General features: G+C 33.0%; 1 protein-coding gene across 1 annotated transcript; it reads left to right on the forward strand.

The window, feature by feature from the left end:
- Nucleotides 1-5,275: 5,275 nt before the first annotated feature.
- LOC120079072 (small acidic-like protein) lies at nt 5,276-10,991 on the forward strand. The gene is made up of 8 exons (XM_090314299.1): nt 5,276-5,320; nt 5,620-5,785; nt 5,864-5,990; nt 6,079-6,131; nt 6,276-6,339; nt 6,501-6,543; nt 6,613-6,660; nt 10,541-10,991. The coding sequence occupies exons 1-8, from the start codon at nt 5,276-5,278 to the stop codon at nt 10,751-10,753; spliced, it is 759 nt and encodes a 252-aa protein (XP_090170425.1). The 3' UTR covers nt 10,754-10,991.
- Nucleotides 10,992-16,999: the final 6,008 nt, after the last annotated feature.

A 16,999-nucleotide genomic window follows, 5' to 3' on the forward strand; every position in this document is an offset into this window, starting at 1 on the left:
GATCATATAGACGATCATTTAGTAAAATGCTCAGGTGCACGATCGTTTGGAAAGAGCTAGACGATCGTTTAGTAAACTGCTACGTTCGTTTAGAAACTTTGAGCTGTCGTGTATGCTTTCGCTTGCTATGCGATAGGCAATATACACAACTCAGTGAACGAATGTTTGATCACTTGTAAAATGAAAAAAAAAATTCATTTTATCCTTCAGTTATGAAAACTGAATGCAACCTCCCACTATCTCATTCGGTTACGGAGAAAAAACCAGCACAATTATCCCATAATTGTTAAATTAAAAAATAAATATAATCTCATTATATTTATAACCTATGGTTTAATATCACATCAAATGCAATATATGAACCATAATCTTTTTCTCCTCTACTAGATATAAATAATATTTATATTATTTTTCTCCAATTAATGTGTCTCATACATCATGTCAACTATATCATATATAATTGACCCGTTCAATCATATCATATATAATCGAACTCCCTCTTGTCAATTTGAACACTTCAAACTAACCAAAAAACTGATTCTCAACTTGAATCCATTGAGCTACCAAGGGGACCTTATAGACCTATGGCTCGAAGCTCCAACGGTACGTGAATAGCTGCCTAAACTCTTTAGCCATAAGACCCACCATCCGTTAATTGTCAGACATTCTACTAAAGACTGACAGTTGTACTATTCTCACCACAGATGTAATTCTGTGTCCATCGAATATAACCAATCAACACTACGATAACCCTTCACAAATGCTCGTAAGTACAACTAGGCCAATTTACCGTTTTGCCCCTATAGTTACATCTAACTCCTTAAGTACCACTGATCCCTCTAATGAACAATACAACATAGTCCTACTATGTGTGGACACCTCTCGGGACATGAGAAGATGTGTGGTGTCACATCATTCAAGTCCCGGAATCAGCCCTCAAGGGAGCAATCTATCTATTTACCCCTGCTTCGGAGAAGGAGTGAATTCCATCTTATCTAGTTGAGTTCCCAGCTCCAAAATTAGACGAATCCTCAAAGTGGTAGGTTTGAGTCGCCGATCTGGCCACTCGCACCCGTGCAAATCAAAGGACTTCCCTCAAAGGCAGAAGTTCCTAACTTACTCAAGATTGAGGTCATGTTACCTATGGTCATCCTAGTGAAATGAAGTCTCTGTCATGAACGACGTTATATAACAAGACTATAACACTTTGTGGTCCGATCTTATACAAACTCCTTTATATAGGATACCTCCACTCGCATGTTTCCACATGAATGATCAAAATCAGACCATCTGTAGCAAGTCACAACACTTGTAACTATTTTACAAAGTGGGCCGCATTCGTAGCGTTATCAGGATAAGGTTTCCCTCCTATATCCATATACTACAGACATTTTGGTTATCATTTAAGGTATAATCCACATGTATGTCTCCACATACATACTTAAGTTACAATGACAACCAGGGATCTTAGTTTACTGGTTTGTGGTAAAGTAATTAAAACATCAAATGTTCCATAGACAATAGTGAAGAAAAATATCATATATTATTACATCACAAGCGTTTGTTAAAAACTGTGTTTACAAACTACAGGACCCAACGAGAGTTTAGGGCATTATCCCCAACAATGTATGCATTAATAATATATCCATGTATCATTTATATTGTAAGAGTTATAATGTATAGTATGTATGTATGGATGGTTATATGTTATTAATTATTTCATTACTTTAATATATAAGTATTATGTATGTTTAGTAATGAAATAGAATTGCATGAGCCATGACACTATTTTAGGTAATTTTATAATTGTTATATTGTTACTAAGTGTGTCAATGAATGCAATAGTATGGTTTTAATTTATTTAATTTATTTTATAAAAGTTATAATTAAATGAAATTAGAAATTAAAATAAGTAATTCAGAATTGCATGTAAACCTTAGGTTAAAATCATCTTTTAAAATAGTTTTAAAATATGATTCACATAGACCTAAGATCACATTTCTAGTAAGATTAAAAATTAAGTTTAATCTTTTAATCAGTTTAATAAGATTAAATTGGATCTTAATTAAAAGATTAAATTGGTTCTTAATTAAAAGATTAAATTTGTAGCAAATGTATCTATAAGGGACCTTTTGTCAAGGCTAGTTCTGTCTAGGTTAGGGTATTTAAGCTAACGGAAACGTAACACCCCTACCTGGGAACTTACCTGGAAAGGTGAATTAGATAGATTTGGTACAAGCATGAAATGATTGATTGAGGTTTATTAAAGTATTTAATAAACACTAATTAAAGTTGTTTAACCATCCAAAGTAAATGTTACTTTTGGGTAAATTTAAATAATCACTTAGTTAAAATCAGTAACCAGATCTTCCTAAGTTTAATAACTAAAAGTAAAACGTTTAGTGGGAGGAAAATGGGGGTGTATGATACTTCATTTTTCCTTTTCACGTTTCTCCCTAAGAGTTCACATAGTGAGATCTACACTCGACCTCGAGACACCTAATTTGCTTGTGTCTCCCTACGGATGGTGTTTGTATAGGTCAATATCAAGGTGAATGGAGAGAGTGTTTATAGTAAGTGGGAGTAGGACGTGTGCCAACACAGCTCACGGTCTCTCTCATTAGTTTGTAGTAAAGTTTCATGCTTGGTCTTCAGGCACTTTTGCTTGTGTCCACCTACGGATGACATTTGCATGATTCTTTACTTCAAACTCCAGAAATGGATAGGGTTGTTTTGGTTTTTGCCCTAATCGATTTTTCCTACGGTTGGCTCATTGGGGTGGAACTCTAGAATCCAAAATGAGGGGTTACATTTACAAGAAAATGTTAAGTGAGTTTAATAATTTTTTGGACCGAACAATGGTGACTGATAGTTACAATAACAATGAGTTGTTCTGTCTATTAGTTGAGACAGTCTCATTTCAGTGAAAGGGGCACTCGATCACCCTACGGTGGCTTTTGTCCTATCTCATTGAAACATCCTTGCAAAATAGATGTCACTTAGGGTGCATTAGATTGTTTTGCTAAATTGGATTGGTTTTTGCAAACGAGTTAATGCATAGAGTACTAATATAAATAAATTGTATGGTTTCAGCAAATTTCATTATGCCTTCCGCTATATTGAATTTACTCGCTACCGACAAACTTACTAGCGAAAATTATACAACGTGGAAAAACAAAATCAATACAATTTTAATCATTGATGACTTTAGATTTGTCCTTATGGCGAATAGTCCTCCTGTACCAGCTTAAAATGCCACTCAAAACGTTTGAGAGGCGTATGAGCGTTGAGTATGAGCAAATGAAAAGGATCGAGCGTATATCTTGGCAAGCTTTTCTAAAGTCTTGGCCAAGAAGGATGAGGGGATACAAAATTTCTTCTTCTTCTTGGTTGTACAGAAAATTAAAAAAAAAAGTTCTTTGAATGAAATCTTTGTAATTTTTCCTCTCAATATATTCTTCTCCTCTCAATCTCCCTCTATATTCCAAATATCTAAGAGCCTACAAACTCCTTAGTGATTCTCATCCCAATAGAGAATACAAAAGGTTCTTTTCGTGGTGGTGGTCATTAAGGTTTCGTGTTCGTTGCAATATGTGGCCATTTTGAAGAAAAGGAAATACGCGAAGAAAAAGTTCTTCAAAGATAAGTCTCATTCTCTAATCTTTTTCTCAATTTTTTGACAAGTTGTAAATTTTAATTGAATTGTATAATTGTTTATGGAATTTGTGTTCTGTGAAAAACCAAAAATTGGGACGATCTCCACGTTTTTCGTTCAAGATCTTCACAAGTTCCTTCAACTTCGACAACCACCACCTGTGGCCAACCTACGACAACTACCTCAGCCAACAATCGCTTTTATGCAACTACCTCTAGCAATGACTACTTTCGGCAATAATCTCCAGTGACCACCTTCGACATCCAACTCCATGTGACTACCACCTCCACCGACCAACTTTGATTATCATCTTTGGTTACCAACTTTGACCATTAACTCCACAATCATCTCCAACAACAAACTCTAACAACCAACTCAACCGGTCATATACTCGAGAAAAAAAAACAAAAAACTTGGTCAGTGAAAGTGTTTTTAAATACAATATTGAAATTATTAGTACATAGTATTTAATAATCATCTTATATGGTAATTCATATCTCTGTGACTTTACTTTTGGTTTCACCTAAAAGTCCTCGTATGATTGGTGATAGTTGTTCTTTCTTATATACTCATGATCATTACTTTATCTAGCTAATGTGAGACTTTGATTGCATTATTAGCACCAACATATATGCATAATAAACTATAACTTACAATTCGATATAAGATGCCATAAAAGGCCCAAAAACCACTTGATAAACTACTTTTTGGTACACATTTCACTCATACATCTCACGAATGTGAAACATATTATAATTTTGTTGTTGCCATGAAGTAGTATTTTATCCACCTATAGTACAAATAGTTAAACATAAAAAAAATTATAAAATATAATGTGAAGATTTCAATTGAGTGTTAAAAAAACTGAAAAGATATATGTGCAATTTAAGGGTTAAACAAAAAGTTAAAACAAATATAACTACAAAGAAAATTATACTTTTTTATATTATAAAAAAAATGCACCAGATATCCTAATTTCGAGCCTTGGGATTACTTTTCCAATGGTAAAAGCTATTATATGAGAATCTTAACGGTCTAGATTATTTGGTAAAACAACTTGTTTATTAATCTACTTGAATCACTTTTAAATTTATTCTAACATGCTATATTCAATGGAGTTTCTAAATTTTAGCTTTCCTAAAAATTTGGTATCTTGTCTCAAATTTATCATTTCATTAATTTATTGTCTCACATTTTATTCCAAATTTTAATCGGTTTAGTTTCTTCTAAAGAAATGTTCAATTTCTTATAACAATTATTTTTTAAAAAATTCTTTTATAAAAAATTAGATCAAACAAAATTAATTGAAATTCAAATAATATATATTTTCAAATAATTATATTATAGTAAATTATAAATTAAATATGAATATAAAAATAATTTAATGATGATCTACTTTTGTTTATATAGCTACATTACACGAATTTAGCATTAAACTTTACCAAACTGTTATTCTCACAATTGATTTTTATAAAAGCGTAACAATTATTTTAAAAGCTACAATAATATCAAACTAAGTCTTAGTTTCATGACGGTTTAAATACTAGGGGTGAACATCGGTCAATCGAAGTCGATTTTTTGACCAAATCCCCATCGAACCAACTATGGTCGGTTTAGTAAATGTTCAAACACTATGGAGGAGTAAAAGTTGATTGGTTGATTTTGGTATGTTTTGTTCTATAATTTTTTCTTTTTGACATTAGTTTCAAATCGCACCAACTGACTCCCTCCTTATCCGATCGATCAAGCGATCAATTTTTTAATCTATCATGCTCATCCCTACTAAATACCTAATTAAAAACTAAGAGTAAAATATTTTGGGAGTAGAAGGGTAATAATGGTTTGTTTATTTATTTATTTTTGTAGATTATAGATTTAAAGATAAACAAATAAAACCCTAGATAATTCCCCACCTTCTTCTTTTCTTCTCCCTTCCAACTCCGGTGCAGCCCTTTGAAGTGTAGTTTTTTGCAAACAATCGAAGGAGACGAGCGAAGAATTGGTTTATCGGAGTTGCAGAGCAGCACGGCAAAGCTCGCGACGCTCAGAATGAGCAGAAAGCAGGGCCCTCCCAAGCACCAAAACAGATACGCTTGGAAACCCAACGCCGGCCAGAAAATCAACGAAACGGTACTCTGATTTCATCATTTTTCTTTTTTCTTTTCTGTAATCTAAGTGTTTACCTCCTTTTTACTTTGAAAATTTTAGTACAGGAGGTTGGAGGTAGGTTCCGCCCCTATTCTGATATCACCGGAGTTTGTCTCCGCTGCAAGGACCAAATTGATTGGAAACGCCGTTACGGCAAGTATAAACCCCTTTCTGAACCTGCCAAATGGTATACTCCTTTTGCTTTTTCTTCCATTTTAAATTTGTTTCTCTCTTTCTGAGTTTGGATTGGTAAATTTGTGTTGAATGTATTGCAGTCAACTGTGTTCGAAGCGGAATGTTCGTCAAGCCTATCATAATCTCTGTCCCGGTTAGTTTAAATTATCAGTATCTCAATTCAATTTCTGTGGATACTCCACCTTGTTCTGAAGAAATAAATTTCTAGGGGAAAATATGTCATTAAGAACAATGAGTTCAGCCGTAAGAGCTAAGAGTAACTTTAATGTTCATATAGGTTGTGCCAAGGAGCAAGGTGTATGTGCAAAGTGTCGGTGTCGGGTAGATCAAACTGTTGGAAGGTTTGTTTTATATTCATTGCTGAAGATTCATGTGTGATTATTGTGGACTAGGATTTTCTAAAGAATGAAATTCTAAAAAAAATGCAAAAGTTGCGATACCCAAGATGCCTTTGGGCGATAAGTTTTTGAAATTCTAAGGCTTTTCCATCTACCCTTTCTAGGGATTTGTCTGAAGTGGAGGCTGAGCAAAAGACGCTTCAAGAGGTATGATTCACCCGCATGTCAGAGTGATAAATTTTCAAATGTAGCTTACAGGTTTGGTGATTGCTGCAGGCCATAAAGAATGCTCGAGAAAGGGATCGCAGGACTCTATTACGTGCTGTAAGCTTCTGTTTTTTGTTTTTGTTTATTTTATTTATTATTTATTATTTTGTTTATTTGCATATTGAATGAAACGATGAAATATATTTGGCGAATAAAATAGAATTTTGGAAGTTATAGAGCGTTTGTCTAGTACTTGAGAATTGAGAGCATTATGTTCACTCTTTTGCCTCAATTGTTTTCTGTTTAGGGAATCTTTTTTCAACATTGCCTAACAAATATTTTCCATTCCAAGAGTTAGTCGTATTCATAAATAAAGTTAACCTTAGAAGTTGGGTGAGTTGTGTTGGTTGTAATTTGTAAATAAGCTAAGGAGTAATTACAAAAAGCTCCACGTTGAGCACTCCAACTAGAGGTTGTAAGCTGTGCAAGTTCACCAAAGAATAAAGAGAAGAGGACTTATCAACGAAAATCCTCAAGTTTCTTTCTTTCCAAAGGAGCCGTGGAATGACTCTAAATGACGTTTCTCCATAAAACTCTAGGCTTCTCCTTCAAAGGCTAACTCATGAGAGCTTCATCCATCCGCAAGCGCATCGAGACCGACATGCACCCTTGATCTTGAAGACCAAAAATCTTCCTAAAGCAACTCCAAACTTGAGCAGTAAATTCACAATGTTGGAGCAAATGGTTGATAGATTCACTACTTTTGCAGCACATAACACACATATTAGAGGAGCAACTTTAGGTAGGGAATCCTCTTTGAACCAAACCCATTGTATTGATACTATTTAACGCCATGGTCCACAAAAAGAATTTCACTCTTAGGGACAAGGCCAACCAAAATCCGCAAAGGTCTTCACTGGTCACTCTTCTTTTCTGAAGAACAACTTCCATATCTGATTTAATAGAAAACAATCCATAACTATCCACCTTCCAGACCAGCATGTCGTCCCTTTGGGGAGGAACAAAAATCTTGAATATTGAAGCCAATTGGAAGAATTTTATGGTGTAGTTTTCCTCTGGGGAGGGTTTTCTCTACCCCGACCCTTACGATGTTTTTGTTTTCTTTATGACATCAGGTCATAGTAAGTTTGTGTTGCATTCCAACTGTAGGAATTGAATTTATAGTGATTCAGGGACCTCTAGATTCTTTGGAAAGAAATCTCAAAATGTTTTCGCACTTCTTGTTTGTTATGTATTCTCTCAGTGGTGGCTGGAAGGATCCTTGGCTTTTGATAGTTCTATCCCATTGTTAATCTTAAGTTAGTATTATTTGTTCTCACAAAGAATCTTTTCTTATTTTGTTGATGGGCCATTTCTCGTCATTTTGGGATATGTTGAACCGTTTTCAATATGTGATGTATTACCAAAGAATTGCATTTGAATGAATGTAATTCTCTTCCTCAAAATGAGAGGAGATGCTTTATTTATAGATGAAATGATTACAAGCTTGTAGAATAACAAACAAACTAACTACCTATTTTAACTAGCTCACTCTTAGCTCACTTACAAACTCCCAGTACACCATATTCTACCCCCAAAATCAGACTCGACCTCGAGGATGACAATTAGGATGCCAACTGGTAGTCATTGGGGGGAAAATAAAGTTTGAGATCGACAATATTAAATATTGGATTAATATGTAGGTCAGGTAACTCAATGCGGTAACTTGGTTTGGCCATCAGTCTGCGAATGAGTAGGGCTTAAATGCAGTCTTCCACTCATCCCTCGACCTCATTTGAATCTGGTGGTATTCACTCTTCAAATCCTCTTTTGAAAAAAATCAAGGCTCCTCCAAGTTGATCTATTCTGGGGATTGGGAAGCTATACATCTAGTTTATCAACGTACATCCTCCAACTACCATCTTTTTTAGGGGTTAGTAGAGTTAGCACTACACATGTGCTAAGGCTTGGTTGAATGTGCCCCCTTTATTCTTCAATATGTTGGTGGAGGATCTCATACTCCTTATGACTCATCCTATGGTTAGGAAGATGAGGGGTTGTAGCACCCGGAACCAAGTCAATATGGTGCTGAATGTCTTCGTTCTTTTTTGTATTTTTTGCTTTTTTAACAACTACAAGACACAATATATCAGTCTCTCTCTCTTTAACAAACATTTTGCAATGTATTTGAGGATTGAAATCTCCTTTAGGAGCAATCGACACTGTTTGGAGAACACAAGACACTCTATCACCTTCATCCATGTCAATATAATTGGCTTCTTCCTCATTATCTTCATTGCATCCAACCAATGAACCCTCATCTTCATCCACATATGCTGCTGTTTTTTGTTGGGGACACTCATTAGATAAGTGTCCCTCTTGGCCACGCCTAAAACATTTTTCCAATGTAGGCAAGTTATAAGGATTTTGAACTTTCTGGTTGTAAACAACCTTTGTTTCCTTCTCACCAATCTTTTCTTGCTTTTCTTTATACTTTTCTTTGGATGAAATTGGTGGAGTAGGATGGTACAAGGTACTGTTTGCTATTATACTTACAGAAGCATCCCAAGGAGCTTTTCTTGAAGTTTTCTTGGAGTGTAAATCATTCAACTCCTCTATCGTTTCAACATAACAAATTGCACCATCCAAAAAATGAAAGTGTTGTAATTTTACCTTCTCTTTGATGTCCACTCGTAAGCCGTCAATGAATCTTGTAATTAGATGTTCATTCTCCACTAAATTTGTTTTTACTGCCAATTGGTGGAATTCTTCCACATAATCTGCCACTTGTCGAGGCCCTTGTCTACAGGTTTGGTATTGATTGTAAAGGGTTTGCTCATGATTGACGGGAAAGAACCTCTGTTTCATCAACCGCTTCATTTTTTCCCATGTTCGAATTGACCTCTTGCCTTGCCATTGTCGATTGATCTCTAATTGATCCCACCAAGTGGAAGCTCCCCCTTTCAACTTGAAGGCTACAAAACATATCTTTTTGTGATCCTGTGTATTCATATAATAAAAAAAATTGTTTGTTCTTGATCTAATTGAGGAATGTATCGATGTCATGCTTCCCATTGAAAGTCGGCAAGTCAATCTTCATTTTGTAATCATACGAGTCACCTTTTTCTCCATACCTCTCTTCTCGTCGCCTCCTTGGAGCATATAACTCTTCTTCTTGATCATACTCACTCGAAGAATCCCAATCTTGGAATTCTTGCTGCCATTCTTGCCTATTCAAACGTCTTCTTGGATCTTCTTGGAGCTGCCTATGCAATCTTGGAGCTCTTTCTTGATGAATTTCTTGCTGAAATTGGAAATTTCTTGGCTGTCCGACACCACTCTTACCTCTTCCCCATTCTTGCACGAATGATTGAGCGATCTCTCAATTTTGAGGTGCTGCTGTCAATCTCTCAACCCTATGAGTGAGGGTTCCCATACTTTCTTGAATGCTAGTCACCGTTCCATGAATTCCCTCTAGAGAGTTCTCAGCGGACAACAAGCGTCATGTTGTAGTTCTTGGAGAGAGGGTGGGGGTTTCTTCCACCTTTTGATCTTGCCACAAGTTGTCTCCTCCTCCTCTCGGGTGGGCAGCCCTTCTTCCTATCATCAGTTCAGATTCCTGGAGTGCTTTGATACCAATTTGATGTAATAACAAAGGACTGAATTTGAATGAATGTAATTCTCTTCCTCAAAATGAGGGGAGATGCTTTATTTATAGATGAAATGATTACAAACTTGTAGAATTGCTCACTCTTAGCTCACTCACAAACTCTCAGTACACCAATATGGTTAGATCGTGGACTTTTTTGGTGTGTGATTTTTCACATGTTTTCACCGATCTTAGAAAAAATTGGTTTTTTTTCCTCTCTTAATTTTCCCTGGGATTAGTTCCCACTTCTTGTGTATTTACATGACAATGCTTATGAAATTTCTACACCAGCTGCCTAATGAAATGACTGTCTGCCCGATTCAATATTAATTTCTTTGATTGAAACAGATGGAGAAAGGGAAAAGTAAGAGTTCAAATGAAAACAAATCATCAGTTAAAGAAGAAACCAAGGTTGGGGATTCAATTCCTTCATCAACAGAAGAGCAAGCTGAATCAGGTAAAAATGAGGATGACAACGAAATTACCGATGGCACAGATGACGATAATTACGAAGACGAAGAGGAATTTGAAAATGAAGAAAATGATGAAGATGAAGATTAGAAAGAATAGTAAATTAATCCTCGTTAGGGGCATGTTTTTCACAAGTTGATTATGTTTTTCACAAGTTGATCTGCACGAGTCGTATGAGGATGACCAATTGACCATAGAAGTTGTAACACTATTTTCTTCTCGAGAGGTTAAATTTTGATGAGTTCATTTGTTTAGTTCTTAAGGGGTGCTTCAATTACTGTGTAATAGAAATTTAGTTAATTTAGTTAAAATATCATTTTGGTTCTTACATTTTAATCCCTATATTTTTTAGGTATTTAGACTAAGATTTTATTGTTAAATCACACCATCACACCAATAACTTGAGGCATCTCATGGCAAGAAGACAGAGTATTAAATCTCAAAAGCTTTGTGTAAAACATAAAGCCTCATGTATGGAAATGATTCACTAAGATTAATATTTAGTTTTAGTTTTAGGATCAATAAAATTGTGTTTTGTAGTCAATATATAAAATGCTTCATCGGCAATACCTATAAGCAAATGAACCTGTAAGGTTCAAATTAGGGAAAATAAAAGTGAAATGAAATCATGACAATATATAAAATAGTACAATGGGTAATAATTTTCTCTCTTTTTCCAAATTTTATTTTAGGTTAAAAAACATTTTGGTTCTTAAATTAACAATTTAGTTGGTGACGATTTAGTCTCTTTATTATCAAATTTGCAACGATTCAGTCATTAAACTTTAATAATTAACAATTTAATTTCTATACTTTGAAATTTGTAACAATTTAGCTCATTTTATAAAAACTTCTCATCGAGATTAAGTATCCATATATAGCGTATAATTTTTTTTTTAATCTTGGATCAATTTTCGTTACGGATCGTAAAATAAATGAGTTAAGTCGTTATTTATTAAAGTTTGGAGACTAAGTTGTTTCAAATTTGAAAATATATGAACTAAATCGTTAGAGATTATAGATGCCCGACACCTTTAGATTACCATGTTTATTTTATAGGAATATTTTTATAGATACTTGGAAATATTTTACTTGGAAATGTTTTAAATTTATATAATGTTCCAAAAATGCCCTTATGACTATTTATTAATTTGTAATTAATTTGATATGATTTGAACTTATATAACATATTTGTTTTTATCGGTTTGAATTTCTTTTAAAATTAATACAATTTCTATTATTTTTGTATGTTATTTTTCTCAACAAATTAATATATCATAATTTAAGATTTTTTATAAAATAAATATTCATTTAAATTTAAAAATAAATATATTGCCAAAAAATAATAAAAATTAAGATATAGCTAAAATTATATGATATATGTGGTTGACAATATTTATTTTAATTATATAACGCAAATGAATATACATATATATATAATAAAAAGGAAGGACAAAAATGGAAAATGGGGATGTCTTCAACTCGGGAATCTAGAAAGCCCATTTTTTAGGAGGGCATCCAAAACTCTGTAAATGCCTTCCATCCAAGCATCCTAAGATACTCAGGAAGCTTCAGATGCTAGGACATCATACAATACCGCAAAACAAACACGGTAAGCCAGATGTCCACTCCATGGGAATCTATGATGCCCGTGAAACAAACTACCCTTGATTGTTGTCAACTATGCTTTATGAAAATCAGCGATGAAAATAAGTAAAATAGTGTTTGGTAAAATTTTAATTTTAAATTTGAAAAACTAATTATGGTGTTAGATAAATTAATACTGAATTGGTGTAATTCAATTATATGAACAAAAGTGGGTTTATTATTTTAATTATTTTCACTTTGAGAATTAATTATAATTTTTTTTAGTGTATATAGCATCTTACAATATCGCAAAACAAATATGGTAACCTAGATGGTCACTCCATGAGAATCTAAGATGTCCAGAAAACAAACGACCCAATTGTTGTCAGCTTTGCTTTATGGAAATTAGCGTTGAAAATAAGTAAAGTAGTGTTGGTAAAATTTTAATTTTAAATTGAAAAACTAATCATGGTGTTAGATAAGTTAGTACTCAATTGGTGTAATTCAATTATATGAACCAAAGTGAGCTTATTATTTTAATTATTTTAACATTGATAATTAATTTATAATTTATTAGGGTGTATATATATATATATATATATATATATATGTTGATTTATAATTTTATATAATTTGAATTTCAACTAATTTTGTTCCATCTAAATTATTTGATAAAAATTAAATAAAAGTAATTGTTATAAAATTGTAATTTCTTTCGGTTTTTGAAATCCCTAATAACCGGTAAATCCTCACCATCTCGATTTCTTGAAACTAAATCGAATTGCATTAGCTCGGAGTCGAAAGTTTGTCTTGTGTCACCTTCGTCATTGAGTTGGCCCAACCTTAAAAAGTGAAGACCCAAGTTCGACCTTGATCCAAGACCAAGGGTCTAATACATTGTTTGGGCTTGGATCAAATCGACCCAATGTTTAATAGCCAAGCCCATGACCCAACCCTTGTACTTGACTCTTTGGATCAAAGTTTGGGTCAAGCTTAGATTGGGTTTGGGTCGGCCCATTGAATATTGATAATTTAATCATTTAAAAATGTATATATGCATATTTTAGATTTTCTTAATGAAATATTATTAAATTTTATTGAACTTGTATTTGTATTTATTTTATTTTATTATTTTGTTTATAAAACTTTTGTAATAAATTTGTTATTATTTTATTGGCACGTAAATTTTCTTTTATTTGAATGATAGATCTCTTCCGATCAACTTTAGGTTAGACTGTTTGGTTTTGCTTTTGGAATGTTTCGTATGCTTACCTTTTTTGTATTGATGTTGGTTACCTTGTCTATCTCATCCTTTTAGATGTTGTTATAAAAGAAGTTTTAAAAATAGATTGAAGGTAGGTTTTTGGTCGATAGATATTGTAACTTTGTGTGCGGCTGTTGTAGAAAGAAGAAGAAAGAAACACTGTCCATTTTTAATAGATTGTGTATGATTCTTGAAAAGAAGCATTAAATTTGGGGGAGCCTAAACGTACAAGATCAAATAAGCTAAAAGCTTCTGACTCAGGGGGAGCCTGAGTTGTTAGAAGATCTTGAGATAGGTGATATCAAGTTTAGTAGTTTTATCAGACAAGTGGACATTTTTGTAAACCTTTTAATATTATTATCTCCTTTTCAGTTAGGTCCTGAGCCTCCTAGATGTAGGTAAAGTTATACCGAACCAGATTAACATATTGTGTGTTATTTCTTTCTCTACTTATCTCTATGTTGATCACATTGTTAGCATCATTGTGTTCATCAACAATCCTTTTATTTTGCCTGTATGTACATCTTTTTCAGAATTGGTATGTATTCTTGTAGTTAACTGTTGTTTTTAAGTATTTAGTTCAAATTTAAAATTTGTTTATTGTTGATATAGTCTTCTCCAAACTTCCCATGTCACATTTCCCCACCTGCAAGCTTGTTTGTCAAATTTGGAATATCTACTTTTAGATTACCTCTTCTTTTCTTTTCCTTGTTTATTCCAAACGTTTTCTCTCTCTACGTCTAATAAACTTCCAATTGCATTCGTTCTGAATCAATTGATCTATGCAATCCTAAGATCCAGTCTATCCAATGACTTCTGTCGTATTGTCACACTTGATCTGATGATGATTGGTTGTTTATCTCAATTCTCAATTCGTGCAATGGCGTGTTTCTTTACAAATCCACTTTTAACTCTGTATGAGAAGACATGTCTAATCCAATGACTAATGAGTTCTTCGAAGTTATTCACGACTTCAGATTTAGTTTCAGTCCTAAGACAAAACAATACAAATTATTCAGAGTTGCCTTGAAGACCCTCACGAACGAACACATGTAGTTACATAATGGAGATTTTCTCGTTTGGTAGAAGTGGAATCAATGGTAACCAATGATGATATTTTGAGTGTTTGCTTTTTATGGTATTCGATCATGGTTCTTACTTGAATGGAGTAATATACTAGATTGGAAAGAAAATGAGATTGTGATATATGCTCGAGAAAGGGACCTTTAAACTCTTTCATTACACCCTATAAAAGTCTTTTTATGTTGTTTGTTTGCCTATTTAATGAAAACATGAATGATATTTGGTGCATAAAATAGAATGTTGGAAGTTTTAGTACTTGTGTCTAGTATCTTTCTAGCCTTGATTGTTATTCATTTGGGGAAGTCTTTTTTCAACGACCTTACCTACACCTTACATTCTTTCAAGTAGATGTGAGGAGTCCATGTAAAATAAGGTTAAATTTAGAAGTAGACAATTCTTTTATTGATAGTTTCCCTTGAATTGTCAAGCTCTATGGCATCAGATCATACTACAGTTTGTGCTGCATTTCAATGCAGGAATTGGATTTTAAGTGATTTGGGCACCTCTATAATTCATTGGATAGGAATCTCATACGGTATTAAATAATTCGAACTCCACTAACTTCAATAATGTTTACTCTTGAAGAGTTTGTAAGTTCATCAATAAATTTTATCTTTCTATTGTCTTTCTTTTGCATATTTATCGAGAAACTTTATCTTCACAACTCTACACCTTAAATATAGATTTTCCAACTCGAACATATTCATTAATTCAATTTAGCGCTCCAAACACCCTCTAAAAATCTTTTTCATATATTATTTTGTTGATGACATTTTCATTTTGGGATCTGTTGAGCCAAATATAGTTAGATCATGGTCAATTAATTTCACAAAACGAAAACTAGCCCAATAAAAAATGAGTTTTAGAGGATTTTAAGTAAATAGTATATTGGGATATTCCTAAATTCGTCATATATTTTCAATAAATTAATATAGGAAAATTATATAATTTTTTGAGTTTGAGATATAACTAAAAGTTCTACTCAGAATCAAGTTTTAGATATAACTAAAACTTAATTAAATGTGATATAACTAAACCTGTAATTAAATGTAATTACAAAAATAAGGAAAAATTTGTATTTATACTGATAGACTTTAATATTTTGTTATGTTTGTAAATATTTTGGTTCATCTTACTATATTTGAAAATAACATTATTTTGAAAATAATGTTGTCTAAGAATCTAAATTAATTTATTTATGAAAATTTAGAGGTTTAATAAAATATAATCATAAGTTTGACACAAGATTTTTTTCAAACGGAATATAATAGATGGTGTAAGTTAGGTTTAAATCGATACAATTATTAGTGATCTAAACCGATACAATCTCCAAAATTTAAAATATAAATTTGAATTTTCCTTAACTGAAATTCTATTCAAAATGGTTAGCTAACGTGAGTTTAGCTCAATAATAATTGGCATATCCTTCCATCTTAAAGATGGGAGGTTCGCTCCCATCCCAAAAAATAACTGGAGAAGCTAGAAAATAAGAGGATTATGAACATTAATCTTTTGCCCTTACCTGAGGGAGATTTATTCAACTATTTTCTTCACGGGTATGCTATCTTGTCATGGAAAATTCATGGATTATAGAATATAGTATTGATGACGCACCAGTTGGTTGAATGAATCTATCATTTCGCCTCATTAAAACCTTTGAAGATGGAGAGATATCATTTCTGATTTGTGGTGAGTTACTTTATTTGGATGCAGATGGGAGGAAGAATTGAATTCAAAGGAGAAACCAGCTACAACATTTTAGCCGGAATCAACTAGAGTCGTTTTTCTTTGTTTTGAAGATGAGAAGATTATGCTTTGTTTTCTACCTGGGTTGGTCTAGAGCTCCTCCAAGGGACTTGGGACTGGATTAGAATGTTATTGATTCACCACTCCTTCAAATCTACTAAGATGCTTGTGGTTTTGTAGAAGATTTGAGAAGAAAGAAATGCAGAGACTTTTCATAGCAAAGATAGATCCTTCAAAGAAGTCTTAGAGATCTCAATTTTCATGCTCTTATGTTGGTGTCAAAATGTATACTAATAGTTTACAAGGTATGTTCGGTTTAACTTTTCAAGTGTTTAATTATGAAAATAAGCCATTTTAGAAAGAATTGAAGTGTTTGACAACCCATCAAAATAGTTTTTGAAACACTTTTAAATTGTATTTTCAATAACTTTTCTCAAAATAGTTTAAATGATACTATATTATTTGAAAAACACTTTTTTCTCTAGTTAATCCAAACGAGCCTATAGTTTTGGTTTCCTTTGTTGTAAATTGAAAACATCTTTTGTAATCCTTTAATGGGTCTTTTTTGTACCTATTTGATAATTCCATTCAATCAATGAAATAGTTTCAATTTATTCTCTCATGAGTTAATGTTGGCTAGAAAGGGATTAGGATCG

Source organism: Benincasa hispida, chromosome 6 (genome assembly GCF_027475165.1).
Source record: "Benincasa hispida cultivar pf3 chromosome 6, pf3_genome.v1.1, whole genome shotgun sequence".
Lineage (NCBI taxonomy): Eukaryota > Viridiplantae > Streptophyta > Magnoliopsida > Cucurbitales > Cucurbitaceae > Benincasa > Benincasa hispida.